The sequence below is a fragment of the Sturnira hondurensis genome, unplaced genomic scaffold (assembly GCF_014824575.4).
Source record: "Sturnira hondurensis isolate 20B ecotype Veracruz unplaced genomic scaffold, ASM1482457v3 Scaffold0014854, whole genome shotgun sequence".
NCBI lineage: Eukaryota > Metazoa > Chordata > Mammalia > Chiroptera > Phyllostomidae > Sturnira > Sturnira hondurensis.
Genome location: NW_028087485.1, coordinates 767,992 through 786,993, shown reverse-complemented (window position 1 = coordinate 786,993; position 19,002 = coordinate 767,992). Strand labels below are relative to the sequence as shown.

Here is a 19,002-nt window from a genome sequence, read left to right as displayed (position 1 = left end):
TTCAATTCCCAGTCAGGGCACATGCCTGGGCTGTGAGACTGGTCCCCAGTTGCAGGCGTGAGAGGCAACTACACATTGATGTTTCTCTCCCTCTCTCTAGAAATAAATAAATAAACTCTTTTAAAAAATAAAATGCTTTTCCTAAGCCAAAAGTACTTCACACCGCCATGCCCCTAGAGCAGGCAGCTGTCATCCTGCAACATCTGTGGAAAGGAGCTTGGGGAGGGCATGCAGTCCCCCCACCAAATGTTCCCCAGGCTGGTTCTGCCAGCCTCGATTCTTGCTTAATAACCCTCAACAAACTTGCACGGATACATACTACGAACATACTGTGTCTTCACTTTTTTTTTTCATCTTTGTTGATCTGATCACTGAAACAAGTAAATTTGTGTTTGTAATATATAGGGGTTTCTTTGTTTGTTCTTTTGTTTTTGTGCTCTAAGTTAGTGATTCACTTTTAACATTTTACTTTTTAAACAAATCCTTCAAGTGTTAGGAAAATTTTTTTTTAATCTTTAAAAGATTGTTTCTAGAATAGCAGTTACTATGAAATAAATTACTTTTTAAAATAATAAGTCTGTGTTTCCACACAGTTCCCTAGTTTTAACATTTTTAGTTGAAATAAAAGATTAATATGCCCAAAGTGTCTTTTAAAAATGTGTTTAAAACTTGATTTTCATTATCAATTAACCTCAAATTGCTATAGAATAGTGACAATATTATCTCTTTTTGCACTTGGCCAAGTAGATTACCACCTGAGGGCTTTTCTTTCTCACCGAGGCCTGCTTTACAAAATAACCTATACTACACTGTGCTACTTTTATTGAATTTCCTTTAATTTTCTGTGAATGAAAATATCTAATGAGTTCCATCTTTTTTTTCATTTTAAGCACCCTTTCCACACTGACCATTTTATGAAGGTTAAAATCAAGTTATGGAAATATGTCCCTTAGNAGAATAGCAGTTACTATGAAATAAATTACTTTTTAAAATAATAAGTCTGTGTTTCCACACAGTTCCCTAGTTTTAACATTTTTAGTTGAAATAAAAGATTAATATGCCCAAAGTGTCTTTTAAAAATGTGTTTAAAACTTGATTTTTATTATCAATTAACCTCAAATTGCTATAGAATAGTGACAATATTATCTCTTTTTGCACTTGGCCAAGTAGATTACCACCTGAGGGCTTTTCTTTCTCACCCGAGGCCTGCTTTACAAAAGAACCTATACTATACTGTGCTACTTTTATTGAATTTCCTTTAATTTTCTGTGAATGAAAATATCTAATGAGTTCCATCTTTTTTTTCATTTTAAGTACCCTTTCCACACTGACCATTTTATGAAGGTTAAAATCAAGTTATTGAAATATGTCCCTTAGTGCCCATGCTTTTTTTTTAATCTGCAGAGCTCAGATACTTGCTTTTTAAGGTTTCCTTTCTTTTCTTTTTTCCTATTTCACTTCTATTGGGGGATTTTACTGAAGGATCGTGAACCTTTCAGATCTTCTGATTCTATAACACAGCATTTTTTTAAAGAACATCCAGTTGTCCCCCTGTCCCCACATCTCTACCAAGGAGTTACAAAAACTGCTGTGTAATACACAGCAGTCAATATAGCAGAAAGAGGTCTGGAAGAAAGTGATGAAATATTTTTCTCCAATTCACTTACCATGATACCAGATTATAGGATGCTAAGGTTTGGCATTGGCCTTAAGACCTTCGACTTCAGAGACGTATTAGGGAACAGCTAACCGGAACAGGTAAACCCATACCTATCCATTTTATGTAGCGGAAGTTTTTTCTCGCTCACGTTAAGTCTAGTGGGTAGGGAGGAGCCGGTGCAACGGGCAGAGTGGTGTGCAGGCCTCTGGGCCAGCAAGGAATCTGGGCTCCTGGAAGTCCTGTCATGCCTCAGGCTCCCGGGTCCAGCTGTGGAGCCTGGGGTTTTCCATTCGTCGCCAGCGGATGAGCATAACGTTTCAACTGTGCGGGATAAATGTGTCAAGTGATTCTGTTTGTTCGCTTTATTTTTTTAACGAAGCAAGTGCTCCTAATAAACTGGTTTTCTTTTTAAATGTAGATACTTAAAAAGAATGACCACTTTCACTTGCAATGTAATTTTTTGCACATTAAGAGCATTGATAAAGTGTTACCTTGATATATAAACCTACTAATGTCAAATAAGACGTGCTGGAGAAAGTGTAAGCTACTGAAATCAATGAAAGAACCAATTCCATTCATTTGGACAAAGTTTAATGACAGCTTCTACTTGGCTTTGGGTTTTAAATATTTTGGGAGACTATTAAGATATTTTCTTAAACTACTTATTGGTTTTACCAACCAATTTATGTCAATTTATGTCTAACTCCAATGTGAATTAGCCTAGAGAGCATCACTGCAGACCCCTGGTGCGTCCATCTCCTCTTCCGGAGTAGTGGCAGTTGTGAAAACTGAAAATTATTTTTCATACTAGATTTCTGCATCAGTATAAGAGTGGGACTCCTCGCTTGAGTCATGAAATTTAAATCAGAAAGACTTTTCGTTCCTCGTGGAGAAATCCAGCAAGTTTTCACCACCTTAAATTGAATTTCTATCTCGTAACTATCTTGACTAAGAAATATAAATTACAGATTGTCAAATAAAAGTATATTCTGCTACTAAATTTGTATTTAATTATTTAATATAAGTGCATTTTGCTGTGCATACTCTTGTCTACCACTCCAGATACTCTGAAAGGAACAGTTGGCAAAATGTGTCTGATCTGGGGGCGTGAGGAATGATAAAATCGAATGTGCTTTTATGTTTTACTTGGAAAGTAATGGTGAAACAAAGTTGAGGGAAAGGGGAGAACTTACAACTAAATACTTTTTAACTTAGGTATTTTACCTAAAGAGTGTAAAGGGTGTCCATAGTGTATCATGTGGTTATGGTAATTAAGGAAATAATTTTTGAACTATATTATAGTGCTTGGTACATATTACTCAAGAGAGGTTAATTGCTTTTACTGTTGTGAATGTTATTCAGGAGTTCAGTTTGGACGTGGTAGGTTTGAGGTGATGTTTATAATGTTAAAATCTTAAGGGTATAATGGTAGAACTGAGTTTCAGATAAGTAGATCCTTCAGCTAAGTATCAGCTCTCAGTGCCATGTTATAAAAGTTACAGTGTTACATGGATTAAGCACTGTGGCAACAATTCGGACTAGAACAGGATTTCTCAGCACCATTAGCATGTTGCTCTGGAAAATTCTTGGGGTAGCAGGTCTGGTCTGTGTATTATTGTAGGATATTCACCTTCGTCCTATGCCACAAGGGGTAACAACCAAAAATGTCTCCAGACCCTGCCGAATGTCCCCTGGAGGGCATGACTCTCCTGATTGAGAAAATTCCTGGAGGGGAGGGCATCTTGTCGGCTCCTTCCCGCAGAGGAGTTTTAGCATGCAGAAGAAGGAACCGACGGACTCGGTGTAACCCGGAAAGCAGAAGCCGCACTGATTGATAAAGACAATTCGCTAGGAGAATGTTTTCATAGTCCGAACTAGCTAAAAATCGAAGGCAGGGATTTGTAAGGCAGCTCTCAGCCATGAGTATTTACTTGGTTGTCAGATCATCACCAGAATTGTGCTGAGAACTTACTCTCTTGGAGGGAGTTTGAACGAGATACTCATGTAGGTGCTCGCATTTTGGCAGGTCTGTCTAATGGTACAGATTTGCAAATCAGTCCGAGTGAGGCAGTAGGTAAGAAGATGACAGCACGGTTGCCGTGAGCCAACTTGTAAAGAAGGTATCACTTAGAAGGGGAAATCTGGAATGCAGCCTGCCTTTGCCGACCCTGTAGTGTGTGGGGAAGGAAGAAGGAAAACCAAGGAAATAAAGTGTTCGGGAGGAGTTTCACGGAATAGATGGTCGTGTTGTCGACTGAGAGGTGGAAGTCAGTTGATTGAGAACAAAGCGGTGTATTTAATTCCTTGAAAGCCATGGTGAGGAAAGTATCCTATAAAGTGTTGAATATTATATAAACATTAATCATGATTAATGTTAATGCTTTATTAGCATATAAGCCAGATACCAGATTCCAAGGATTTAAATAAAACTAGATCGTGAGGAAACTGACATGCAGATGGCTGCCTTGACCAGCTCCGTAAAACAGAGGAAGCTACAGGGCCAATAAAGCAGAGTTATTGCTGTAATTCTTTAGGAGATATGGGACTTCAGCACATTGGAAAATTTAAGTTAAGATGAAATAGAAAATTTGTAAACATTAGGGCAATAGATAATTATATAAAAAATAAAAAGCTACCTCAGTGGTTGAAAAGGTCAGGCAGGGTCACAGGCTTTTTCCTTTTCTTTCTTTTATTTTTTCATCCACTTCCTTTGGTCCTGGAAATGTCACTGTCACAAGGTGGTGGGTAAGCTCAAGGCTCCCCGCAGGTGGAGAGGAAAGAATTTGAGGTTTACACAGCTGGGTTTGAACTCCGACAGTACCACCGGATTTCTGTGAGACTGTAAGCAGATTACTTTCAATTCTGGGCATTGAATAATTCATCTTTGCTAAAATAAGAGTAATATAAGCTATCAAATTGTTTCTATGAAATTATATTCAATGATCAGTGTAAACCTAACCCAGTGTCTGGACTGTGTTCAGCACTCGGGGAACCGGTGCTACAGTTGTCCCTGTCATTGCCATCAAAGGGCATGCCCAGGGTCCTTCAAGTGAGGCAAGGAGGAAACACATCGTGAGGTCTCAACAAGCGTGGGAAGTGTCAAAAACTGCACTGCTCATGAGTGGATCCATTGATGAATGCAAGGTTATCAATTAAGGACGAAGACCAGGATTTTTATAGTGACCAGCGACCAGTGCATTTGCAGTGACTCAAGTCTGCTCACTTCTGGGTTTTTCCCCGTAATTTCATCTTTAAACCACAGAGCAAAGGAAGAGAAATAGTACTGATACCGGCTTGGGATTAATTAATGAGATTCACATAGATTTGTTAGAGACTTGTTAGTCTCAAATTACTGCTCCCAAGATATCCTGTATTATTATAGCTTATCGCATGTCGTACCTAATATGTGTAGACCACAGGTATAAACGTTTAACTGAACTATTTCTTATTTTAAACATTAGCATGGTCCAGGACTTCTGACATTTTGACTAGATGTTTCCTTGTCCTTGGGGGAAGGCCTGTGCATTGCAGGGAGGTCAGAAGCACCCTTGGCTGTCCTCACTGGAGACAGGTTGCACCCCTCCCAGCTGTCATAAATAAAAAGTGTCCCCCAGCATGACCAAATGCCCCCTGGGGGGGTGGACGAGGGTCTACAATCAGCGTGCAGTTGAGAGCCACATGGTATTCTCCTATCTCAACTAGTTGCTCATAAAGATTAACTGAGTGAACCTGTGCTATTTGAATTGATAAAATTGCTGGTATAACTCAGCAAGTCTAAATAGATTTCTGTGACTTTATAAAACCAGTAGAATTATAAATTTGTGTTTATTCTAACAAAGAAAATCTGAAAGGCAGACTATAAATTGTAGCAAGAAATATAAGTGATTTTTTTTTACCTGTTTACTTCATTTTTACTTGGAAACATTTCACCACAAATTTAGCCTTTTTTGCTTGAGTTATTTACCAGGGCAAAGTGATTACTTCTGCATATACAGGGAGGAGCAAAAGTAGGTTTACAGTTGTTCGTATGGAAAATAACATAATAGTTAATCAGTAATACTACAGGAATAAATCCTGTTTCATGTACTCACAACAGTAAACCTGCCTTTGCTCCACTGTGTATGTATTTAACTCCTCTACGGATTTTTATTACATGTATTCAGTATTTTAAGCAGAGACTATTTGTGTTTACTCTCCAGCTGTTTTTTATCCTTGCTGTTGGTGGCTGCCGTGGTCTGGAAGATCAAGCAGACATGCTGGGCTTCTCGGCGGAGAGAGGTACCCGTAGCAGTGTCGAACCTTTAGGGTACGGGGTCGAGCAGACGGGCATCTCTGTTGCTAAATTAACCTCTCGGTCAAATACAAACTTTCACATCTCTTTCCTTATTTAGGATTGTATGGCTTTATGGGTTTTATTTATTTTTAGAGAAGAGAAGGGAGGGAGAAAGAGAGGGAAAGAAACAGGAATATGTCAGAGATACATTGATCGGCTGCCTCTCGCACACCCCCTACTGGGGACCTGACCTGCAATCCGAGCACGTGCCCTGACCTGGAATCTAACCAGCAGCCTCTTGGTTCACAGGCCAATGCCCAATTCCCCTGAGCAACTCCAGTCGTGGCTAGTGTAATTTAAGATTGAACAAATTAGTCTATTATTTTTAAAGCTTCAGAACAAACTTTACCACAGTCATTTTAAGTCAGTATGTATAGAAGCATTGGTTAGCTGTGTTAGAATCTGTAACGAATACAAATATTCTGCTGACAAAATAATCTGCATTCTCTTTTATTTAGGTAATCAGTTATACTATAAAAGTATAATTCATTTTAATAAATGTCTTTGTTGCAATTTCAAAGAAAGTGCTAAATGACACATTTATTTTTGGTTTTTAATCTTCTAGGGTTTTGTTATTTTTTTATATACTCAAATCTTTTCCATTTTAAGATTATCGGATAATGCAAGTATGTTTGAAGTGCACCTCAATTTGATACATTTCTGTATCAGAATTGATTACGTATGTTTCATGTAATCCAAAAATTAATAAAAAGCATAATACTTTTACAGAACAACTGATCATATAAATAAATCAGATACAGTTTCTTAACTTTGTATATATTAGTTAATTGAAAGAAACAAAGAACCATAATAATCTAAGGAGCATAAGTGTGTAGTAGATTTACTGTTCTATGCCTCATGTAACAAAAAAGTAAGCTTCTGTTTTAACATTGTTATATTATTACATTCTCTTAATATTAGTTTTCTCTTTGCTGTTGCACTTCCTGTGTATATATAACTCTGTGCAACAATACAAAGCGGGGCTATAATGACTTACCTTTTTCCCCTACCTGCTAAAAGCTTAAAGGTATTTAACAGCAATCCAGAGTATCCTAAGTTACAGTGTTGTAGGTTAATTATTCTTCTGTTTTCAAACATCCATCACCGCTCAGTGCATACCTGTAATACACTTACAAACTGGATACCCCTCCCACAAATCAGCCCTTCGTCCTAACCCTCCCCGCCTCTCTGGTTTCTATATACGGCCAGTGCAGTTTCAATGAGAATTGACTTGTTATGACCCTATGATAGAAAAGGAATCCAATTGAAAAGGAGCTATTTAACAGCAATACATAAATATTTGGCAAGCACTAGACTTCTCTGTGGAGATAAACAGTAGGAATACACACGTTAAACAACCTATTAAGGTGAGATTACAGACACACAAAGGGAAACTTAATTGGTGGGCAGGGTTAATGACAGCCTTCTGTACAATGGAAAAAGGTAAGTGACATTTATGTCCCTAATCATTAGAAAATAAGTCGGGATCAATTAGGGATCCTGGGTCCCCACTTCATTATGATTAGCAGCGTTTAAATATCTGATTTCTAAAGTTCATAAAATGCAGCTGCGTAATTGTGGCATTGTGTGGAGATCAATACCCAGCTCTGACATTAGCTGGTTTCTGAATGCGGGTAAGTGCTCAAATTGAATTTTTTTCCTCTAAAGAGAAAGGATTGTACTACATAATTTCCAGTTGGAGGTCTCTGGGACTCTAGGAGTGTTTGTACAGAATAACTAGAGTTTAGAAACAGTATTAAATATGTGAGAGAATTAATGTGAAACGTCCATTTACCTATGAAACTCAAACTTCTCAAAACGACAAGTTGCTTTTGTTTAATATCATATCACCTCAGGGCAGTAACATTGTTTATTACCTCTTGTCAGAAGCTCTGGGGAGCTGATATTGCTTGAATTTAAAAACAAAAATATGACTTCATCTTTTGATTAAAAGCCTAGATCTCTCCAGTTAGGTTTGCACATGGAATGAGCACTGGAGAGATAGGGAGGGGCCAGATCAGGGAGCCCTTGGGCCAGGTCTGGTCGGTGCGTGTAAATATCACGCTGCTTCCTCCGTGTTCCTTCAGGGTGGGGCCCACCTTTCTGAAAGGCATCCAGGGAGTTTTTGTTGAAGAGTATAATAATCATGTTTTTATTTAATCTGCTACCTTTACTGAAATATGAAATCAGTCTTGTTGAGAGTCATACCATGTTGCAATAGAACATGTTAAAAACTGTTGTGAGGAGTCTCCTGAAATTTAATTGTATTAAGTTCTTTCAGTACAAAACTCTAACTGTGTTGGAAGTCATTCATGTGTTGATAAAAAGTAAAGATGACATTATTTAGGTGACTAAGAGAGATCTGCTAATATGGGCAGATAATAACTTTGTCAGATAATAAGTTTATGTTAGTAAAAAGTCTTCCCTTTGATCTTGGGGGCTCAAAGACTTTACTCGCTGTAGACTTTTTGTAAATGGAAGTCAAAATGTGTTTTCACCTGATCTTTTCTTCATTCAGTTTTAACTATTAGATTAACTCTAATATTCCCCAAAGGGAAAGATCTTAGTGTTTGTTTTTCTAATGTGGATATGCTACTTTGTCCAAACCCTTAATGCACCAATTATTGTAAACCTCATAGGACCCTGGTTGTGAGTAGAATGGCAGTTTGTCTGTAGCAGTAAATGAAAATTGCTTAAAGGACTTCTCTCCTTAGTACTTCTGTAATTGTATTCCAGGAACTGTACTACTACCACTATTACTACTTGCTTTTCTAAATATAAGAAGTGTTTTGAAGTGAAAATAGTCTTTGGACATTTAAAAAATATATTGTGTTAATTAAACCAGGCATATTGCCTTTTTAAACTCTTTGAAGTTTGGCTCCTCAGAAATACACAAATGCTTTTTTGTGGTATAATTTTAATATAAGAAGGCTATTATTAATGTTATTCCTTTTGATAACACCCCCGAGAATTCAGGGACTCTTAAAACCTCAAAAAGGAAACTTCAAAGGACTTCAATTTTAATATTACCTCTTCATACAGAAGTTCCAAACTTATTTTTCTGATGACTCTGTGAAGAATATGAAATTGGGGGGAAAAGCTACATTAATTAATGGAAACAGTACATGGATATTGACCAGTGGAAATATTGTAATACATTAAGAGGCTGAGTTCACTTTTATAGTTTCTGCTTATTCCAGAGGCGTGAAAACATCCAGTTTTAATGGCACATTTAATTTTAGGTAAATAATTGTTATACTACACAAACAGTTGTTAAAAGCCAGTGTGTGTTAAAAGGAGTCTCTTAAAATATTGCCATGCTTTAGAATCCTTATTTTTAAACTGGAAGTTGAATTTTGAATAGGTATTATACATTTTCTGCACACTCCAGATCACACAGAGTAAAACCTAGATTTGAGTTTAGCATTACGACCCTGAAGTTGGAGTTCAAATTAGTAAGCCAAAACTAAAAATAATAAACTAACAGTGGGGTTATCTATGAGTTCTTTTTTCCGTATCTGTGTTATGGGCACAAAAACGGAGAACAAGTAATAATATTAAATTACACTCTGGGAAGGACATGTCATGGATTAATGATAAAATATTCCCTGAGATGCTTAATTTGTGGTCATTGGGTTCTCAGCTAAATGTTATTAATGTGATGCAACGATGTTTTAGAAAGTGTGTTACTCTCCCTCCTTAGACCCCCAGTTTAGGGAGAGTGAAGGGGGCGAGCAGAGTGAAGAGAGTAATGAGAAATGGGGGTCATTTGGGGCGGAGAAGTGAAAATTAATTAATTAGGGAACGTATGAAACTTCTTGTAGAATTTCTCAGTACTTTGAGAATCTCGTTTCATATAACGTTTAAACATTTTAATATCTAGATAAAGCTTTCCACGAAACGTTCATTTGTCAAAAAGCAAGAAGTTTTTAGTTTTTATTAACCACTGTTAAATAATGTGCTGATATACGTATTTATCTTTGCAGTTAATGGCCTCACCGTGAACTTATTTCTGCTTATAGTTTTATCTTACAGAATTGCAAAATATGATTCCATTGCTTTAATTTTTTTTACTTTATAGATACTCAGCATGCCTATTTCTATTATTATGGTTTTAAAAATTAGCATAAGTCTACTTAAAATAATTTGAATCGAAAAGTCAAATACATATAGAAGCATAACATGTGAAAGTTCACTGATTCTTACCCGTGAACATGTTCCCATGTATCTTATTGTACATGTAATACTTATGTTTTGCTCAGTTAGGGAAAGACGTATTAATCTCTTACAGTATTCCAGGAAGACTGATCAGTGCTTTGGACATAAAGAAAAAGCCATGAGCTCCAGCTGTAGGGAATTCATACCTTTCAAACAGTTTCAGTAAGATGCACACGCACATACACGGCTCTCTAAGGAACCCCGCAGTTGACCTGGTTGTGTCATTTTCAGGGAGACAGTGTATTACAAAGTTTTCCGGAAGTTGTGTTAGTAATGGAAGTAAATGTGAACTGTTGCATAATTCTACATAGAATTGATGTCTAAAAAATAGGCAAAATGTGTAGAATTGTTATTATTACATATACAATATGAATATTTTATTTATATGTCATTATCTTTGATTTAGACCCAGCTATTTACTTAGATTAAGAAATTTCCTTTCCGTGAATTTTAATCTTGGTTAACCACAACATCTCACGTAGAAACACACACAAGTGTGTGGGTGTATACATGCCTGTAAGGAACAGTAGTATTATGTGTTTTTATATGAAAGTATTCATTTTTTTGTCCATAATTCAAGTTTAACTGGGTATCTTTATGTATTTGTTCAATTCAACAATCCTATTTTCAATGCTAATACTCTGGAGCTGAGGGGTAGATTTAACCCCACAAAATCCACATTAATGAGAGAGTGAAAAAAGACTAATTTTCCAAAGTAAAATTTTAATTTGCTTCTAGAACAAGGGAGAGTTATACTGGGCAAGCAAAAATAAAAGATGTTTACTCCAAGCATTATCTATCAAAATTAAAAGAGACACTTGTTGATTTAATAATTAGATTTCTAGGAATATATCCTAAATATATATGCCTTCCTACTTTTTTCAAAGTATATTTATACAAAGGTATTTTATACAGGGCTTTTCTGAATATCAGAACAATTTATGTCAGTCAAAATTATTCTTGAAATAATTCCGTTTTCTTATAAAGGGATATTATATACCTGAAAACTAGGAATGAGATAGTATGTGTAAAAGGAAACATTTATTCCTTCCTTCACCAAATATTTATTGAATAACTTCTCTTGTTCCAAGCACATTTTTAGATGAACACAGCAGTAAACAAATAAAATGGTCATCATGGCCCTCAGAGGTTACAGGTGTCTAAGATATGTTTTTTACTGGGAATAGCATAGTTTTAGAATGGTTCTATTTGTCTAAATCATACACAAACTCAAACACACACTCATATGCATGGAAATTTTAAGAGAATCACCAAGATTGTCTCTGGTTTGTGGGACTCATATTTGCTAAAGAAGGATGATTGTCTTATTTCATAATTGTAACACAAACAAATAACTGAATTTTAGGGAAGTAGAGGAAACACGATCTAACATCTGGAGTTGGGCATTTTACAAAAATAGCTTTTAATCCTTATGTTAGAAGACACATCTTATTTCCCTTTGAGCTATGTAAGGAGTTTGAGGAGGGTTGAGTACAATGTCTCGGCATTTATAATTAGTAGGAGGAGAGCTTTGATTTTTAAATTAAATCTGTCAGATCCCAAATTCAAGTTCTCTGAGTCATGCAAAGAACATCAAGAATAGCCTGAGTTTCCACAGGTTCGATTCAATAACTGAGCACTTGCAATGTAACAGTGTGACTCTGCTTGGTGTAGAGGGGACACGCCGTATTGTATCTAATATTGTGACACAGTCCGTCATTATTTGATGTTGTAGAAAGAACAGGCCATGCCAATTAAATTATGTCACAGCACTCTCTTACTTACCACTAAGAATATTTATTTTATACTTATTGAAAGGACGTTTAGAGAATTTCTTAGATACAGATTTGATTATATCATTCGCATGTGTACATTGAAAGGAAAGTCGAAGCAAAATAAATCGGTTAAGGCATTCCTAAAACTTGTTTGCACTCATATCCAGCTTTTCATAAGCCACTTTTTGACTCCGGTAAACATATTTTCTTTGCTTCACGTAGTATCATCGACTAGAGTAATCGGGTTTGTGTCCACGCCCCCAATGCCATGGCCATCTGGCCGGCAGTGGCTGTACAATTGCATCGATTGTGAGACATCAGATTTCGGGGTTATTAAAATGTGAGAACGAAGTGTGTCTTATAATCAATAAAACACGGTAGGGCCTGCTCGATAAAGTTTTTAGTACTAAATAAGTGGGGGCATGCCAAGTACTTACCCCCACTGCTTTTTCCTTACCAGGCTTCAGCAGGGTAACCTTTTATTGTTGTTGCTATGTTATATAAAGAGTGACTTATGTTTTATTATGCATTAATATCATTAAGAGCAGGTTCTCTATATCTAGGATTCTTCTCCTCCTTATTGGCTTTGGCACCGTGGTTCTCAATCTAGTAAGCCCTTAGAGTCACCTGTGGATCTTAAAAAGGACATTTATATGTCCCTGAGTTCCCCTTCACCGTTGCACCCCCGCCAGACCGTTACATCAGGATGAAGCCTCAGCTTGATGTGTTTATTTCTGATGCCCACAATTGAGTCTCGTATTCACCATGGGCATTGAAACTCTGCTTTGGCTACTACTCTTTGAGAGAGGGAAAACGATCGATGGGTGTTCAAACAAGGAATCAAGCAATTTGAGTAAGGGCCTGATTTTCAACTGATAATGGTGATGTGCTGTGTTAGGACTAGACTATACATAGGTAACCATGGGCACAGGGAAACCAGCAAGGAGTTTGTTAATACCATACTTGGTGAAAGATAACACTGGCTCAGATGAACAGGTGGCAGTGGATTTGGCAAGAAGTGATTAGGTTGTTAATATGTTTTAAAAATAATAACAGGATTAGACGGATGGGGAGGTCTGAGAACAAATTAAACCAAGTGTGACGTCCAGGTCTTGCCTCAGCAGCTGTGAAGAGAAATCTGGCATCAGCAGAGGTGGAGTTGATTCCAAGTAAAACTGGTTTGGGAATAGGAGTTCGGTTTTCACATGTCACGTTTGAGACATGTGTTAGACATCCAATTAGACAAGTCAGGGAGGCAGAAGTTGGCCGTGCCATGAAGAAACAGATCTCATCAGAAGAGATAGAATTGGGAGTCCCACTGTAGAGATGGCATTTAAAACAATGGGAGTGATTGATATCCCCAATATCATTGTCAGGAGGATGAAGCCCTGAGGCATTAAAATTTAATGTTACGACTGAGTGTTTGTGTCTCCTCCCAAATTCATAGGTTTATGCCCTAAACCTCAATGTGATGGTATTTATAGATGCAGCCTTTGGGAGGTATTTAGATTTACATGAAGTTGGTAGGGTTATGATACGATAGGGCTAGTGCCCCAATAAGGAGAGGAGACAGAGTGCTTTTTCTCTGGTAGTACACAAAGAAGAGGTCATATGAGCACAGAGAGAGATGGTGGCTGTGTGAAGGCCAAGAAGACGGCCCTTTCCAAGAGTTACATTCGCCAACACCTTGATCTTGGACTTCCCAGACTCCATAACTATGAGAAATAAATGCCTCTTGTTTAAATCACCCAGTCTGTTGCAAGAAGTCAGAAGGAAAGCAAATAATCAGCAAAGAATCCTGGGCAAGAGCTAAGCAAATGTAGACTCCTGGGAGCTGAGGAAATACTGTGTAAAAGAGTATAAGAGTTATCAGCTGTCTTAAAGGCTGCTGATAGGTAAAGTAAAATTATAATTGAAAATGGACCATTGGATTTAACCCCTCGGAAGCAGCCAGTGACCTTGACAGGGCAACGTTAGTGGATTGATGGCTGCACGGGCTTGATTGGGAGTGTGATTAAGACAGCATGGGAGGACATGACTTCCACAGTGGCAGCAAGAGGGGTTCCCTCCCCCTACGACATAACTGACGAAGAACGGTAATTAGTGAAAATTATTTTTAAAACATGCAAACATTCATTTTAAATCTCTGGAATCTGTTCGAAGTGTATATAACCAATAAAAATAGTTGTCCAGGGTGATCTACTAAATCTCAAAAAAAGAAGTCAAGCTATAGTATTTGAGCTATGACCCACTTCTTCCTATTTCCTCTCAAAGTCAGTCTATCCCGCATTTCTGGTTCTTCACCCCAATCCCGCCCAGTTCTGTGCCACAGAGGCTGCACGCCAGGTCAAAGCAGCTGAGGTCTGAGGCTCTCTTCCTCCACCACGGTGGCAGCACTTCCCAAACGGACCCAGATTCAGTGCGATCCCTATACACACCCCAACTGGCTTCATTGTAGAGATTGATGAGTAGATCATAAAATTCATAAGAAAGATGGAAGTCTATTTCCTTCACCGGGTTGGGGAAGTTTTCCTTCATTATTTGTTCAAGTAAATTTTCAATTTCTTGCTCTTCCTCTTCTCCTTCTGGCACCCCTATGATTTGTATTTTAGAGTACTTAAAGTTGTCACATAGGTTCCTAAGCCTCTCCTCATTTTTTTGAATTCTTGTTTTTTTTTTTATTCTGTTCTGGTTGGATGTTTATTTCTTCCTTTTGTTCCAAATTGTTGATTTGAGTCCCAGTTTCCTTTCTTTCACTGTTTTTCCCTGTATATTTTGCTTTATTTCACTTTGGGTAGCCTTCATTTTTTTCCTTCATTTTGCGGCTCAGCTCAGTCAGTTCTGTGAGCATCCTGATTACCAGTGTTTCGAACTCTGCATCAGATAGGTTGTCTACCTACCTGTTGCTTAGCTCTTTTTCTGGAGTTTTGACTAATAAATCTTTATTATAAGAAGTGTTAAAGGGACTTATCTAAGAAATAGAAGAAGATCAAAAACTGAACAGTAAAATGACAACAAGCTCATAGCTATCAACAGTTGAACCTAAAAAAAACAACTAAGTAAACAACCAGAGAAGTGGAGATCACATGGAGGGTTTTCAGTTGGGAGAGGGAGGGGAAGAACGGGGGGAAGGTACAGGTAATACAAAGCATAAGTGGTAGGCATAAACTAGACGGGGAGAGGTTAAGAATGGTATAGGAAACAGAGAAGCCAGAGAACTTATATATACGACTCACGGACATGAACTAAGGAGGGGGGGGGATGCTGGAGAGTCGGGGTGTGCAGGGTAGAGGGGGGAGAAAGGGGAGAAAAAACTGGGAAAACTAACAGCATAATTAATAAAATATACTAAAACAAAAAGAAATTAAAAAAAAGAAAAATGAAAAGGACGCTGAGTAGCCAAAACAATCTTGAAAAAGAAAAACAAAAGTCAGAAAGACTGACTTCCTATGTTCAACTTGCTACAAAGCTCGATCAATTTAGGCAGCTCCTGGCATGAGAATGAATATATAGATTAATAGAACAGAATTGAGAGTCTAGAGATAAACTCTTACATTTATAGCCAATTGATTTAACCAAGGGGAAAGATTACTCTTTCAACTAATGATGCCGGGCAAGTGGATGGCCTCCTGCAAAGGAATGAAATTAGACCCATAATTTAACCCTACCCACAAAAACTAAGTCAATAAGGATAAATATACCTACATGTGAGAGAGAAACTATAAAATCCTTAGAAGAAAATACAGAAATAAATTTTCCTGGCCTTGCAAAGTCTTCAAAGACACCAAAAGCATCACCAACAATAGAAAAAAGTTGATAAGCTAGAATTCATCAAGATTGAAAACCTTTGTAAATTGAAGAACATCAAGATAGTGAGAAGACAATGTAAAGAATAAAGGATTTTTGCAAATCGTATATCTAATGAGAAACTTGTATCTAAAGACATAAAGAGTTCTTACAATTCACTAATAAAAGATAAATTGCAATAACAGAGACCAAGGATTATGAAGGGGCATTTCTCAATATAAGATATATACATGGTAATTAAACACATGAAAAGATGCCCTGCAACATTAAGAATCAGGGAAATACAAATGTAAAAACAAAACAATGAAACACTGCTTTACACCTGTTAGAGTAGCCATGGTCAATAATAATGCATGTTGTTATTCACCAGTATTCATCATCACTAGTTGTCAGTATTCACTAATAGGTATCACTAAATCATCACCAGTAACAAGTGGTAATAATAAATGAAGTGATGGTGTGGAGAAATTTAATTTCTTATACATTGTTATCGAGTATGTAAAATGGTGTGGCCAGCTTGTAATACAGTCTTTCAACTTGTCAAAAGATTAAGTTTCCTTATTACCCAACAGTTCATTCTCAGATACTGAAAAGAAAAGAAAATATAGTTCCACACAAATACTGAACAGCAAAGGTCAGCAGTATTTGTAACAGACCCCAAGTGAAAACTTCCCCCAACATGTGCGTGCGGTCCTTCCTTCCTGCCTTCCTGCCTTCCTGCCTTCCTTCCTTCCTTTTCTTTCTTTTTGCTGGCTATATACTGTTAACACTTGGGCATATATAGAGATATGTAATTCTAATACAGAATTGAGCAGTATGGATAATCTTATTTGCTCAATGTTTGTAAATTTGTAAATTTGCTAAAATTTCTTCTGTTTATGAGCTTTTAATGTATATTCTACAGGTTATAATTTGAAAGAAAAAATACTTCCAGCAAAATAAAATAATTTTACTATGGATGAACATAATTATTATAGTGCATTCCTTATTAATTGTCCAAAGATTAGGTACAGTATATAGTTATTTTAATCACTTTTTATTTTGATTTCAGAGTAAACATGCTTTCACAGTAATATTAGCATCCGAAAGAATTGGTTTCTCAATACTTTGACCATATTGTAAGGAATGGTAAATATATAATGGAATGAAGCGTCCAGACGTTCACCCACCATCCCTAGTAGTGGTTCACTATAGTGGGGATTTTCACTCAAAGAGGCTGTTTCAAAGTAGTATAATTTGGAATGGCCTACTACAGTTGATTTTGGTGTTCTCTTAAGAGAAAGAATTGTATTTTCTTTCTCAGTTCCAAGAATCGCAGCTGTACTGAAAAGTAACGTTGAATTGACATTTGATAGTTACTGTTATCTAGAAGTTACCTGGTATTTTTGCTACATAGTGTATTGTATTCATTTTTATATTCTTTTGATAACAGCATAATTATGACCTAATTTGTGTTGTTATCATTCACTGAAATGACTCATATACTTTAATCATGACATTTAGGTAAACCGTTAAGAATATATTGAATCCACATAGTATTAGATTCACTCATGAATCTAATATTGCACATGTTAGCTGTTTTGGTATAGAAATTATTCTGAGTCTGAAATTCACTGCTACATTATGGCCAATACTTTGAACCGGGCCCAGCAATTCAGAGCTGGATTCTTCATTGCCATAGCCCATCTGGACTCATTTTGTGTGACCATTTGTTCTTGTTCCTTGAACAACGAGGAGCAGGCATGATCCGCCCCCCTTTTCTTTCTAGATGTATTTTCCATTTCCTTGGTAATGTGATATCAGAAAACTTTATTCTGTAGCAGAAGAGATTCTATTAGAAATCATTCTCCCCTCTAGTGGAAATAATCACGGGCAGACTGCCATCAACGCAACAGTCTACTTGCTCCTTCTGCTCGTTTGCATTTTATTTGAATAGCTGTTGTTAGTAGGTGACATATCTGTGCTTCAAAATTGCAAACTTGCACCCCATTCCCTAGTCACTGACCTGTCTCCTCCCCGGAGCTGCTGGTTGTTATCAGGATTTTGGGTGTTCGTGTGTATTCTTTTGAAGTTATTTTGTACATAACAGAAGTAAATGTGAACATACACTCTTTGTCCACATTACTTACACTAATTGTAGCATACTGTACTTCCCATTCAGCATATTTTAATATTTTATCTCTTAAATTCTACTAAATTATTGTAATTGTAAATTGTTGCTGTCCTAAAAGTATTTTATAACTGTTAATGAGGAGTCAAAGGTATAAACTAATATTTTTAACGATATATCATATTTTGACCATTTGTTATATATTTTTCCCTCTTTACTATTTATTGCTACAGTAGAGTCATGCACTAAGGAATTCTTTGGAAGAGATTATTCTAAGAAATCCAGGGCACCGTTCTAGCTGTGTCATTTCTGAGAGTAAGTTTGAAAACCACCCCCAGAGTAGTGCTTCTCCAGGTACTGGTGGCTCAGTTCATTATGACTCCGGTGGATGTGGGAAGAAGAGATTAGATTATGCATACGTTTTAAAAATAACAGCAGGATTAGATGGACCTCAGTAACAAATTTAAGGCACAACAAACTAAATTATAATCTCAGAGAGCTAAATTAAAACATTGGCACACACTTTAGATTATGTTGTAAAATGGAAAATAACAATAAAGTTTGGCTTCTGCTACTTTTTCCTTCATTTAAATATAAAAAGCCATTCATTGTATGTAAAGAACTAGTTTTGATGTTGGTGTAGAAAGACTACGTAGTTGTGCAGTCATTATATCATGTGATTATAAATTTGTACCATGGCGTTGAGTTCGAGTAGGCTGCAGACTCACGGCACGCAGCCACTGGTCCCCCGCACAGTGCATTTAGGACAGTAAGTACTTATTACCTTGGCCCTATGTCCTAGCATAGGAAGTGGACTTACAATGATTTTGAAACACAATCTCTCCAACTGCTAATAATTTAGAGTACAGTAACATGCAAATTTAAAAGCCTACACACTGTATTTGCAAATAAAATATGAGCATGTAAGTTTATAATTACAAGTCCAGAAGTCATCATTTATATTGAAAAATTTCCTTTTGACTATTGTCATTTTTAATTATTGTTCTCTGAAATTTTTCTACTGGTATAAAATTATATTTTTCTTAAGATTGCCAAGTTATTACTGTGGAATAATATTGATTTTAATAAAAGACAGGTT

General features: G+C 36.8%; 1 protein-coding gene across 3 annotated transcripts in view; it reads left to right on the top strand.

Annotated features, from left to right (window-relative positions):
* The window catches only part of ATRNL1 (attractin like 1), a 506,943-nt gene that overhangs the window by 210,614 nt on the left and 277,327 nt on the right, over positions 1 to 19,002 (top strand). For all 3 annotated transcript variants that reach the window (XM_037063826.1, XM_037063827.1, XM_037063824.1), the window contains exon 26: positions 5,860 to 5,938. In XM_037063826.1, the coding sequence (XP_036919721.1) occupies positions 5,860 to 5,938 (79 nt within the window). The remainder of the gene's footprint in view (positions 1 to 5,859; positions 5,939 to 19,002) is intronic.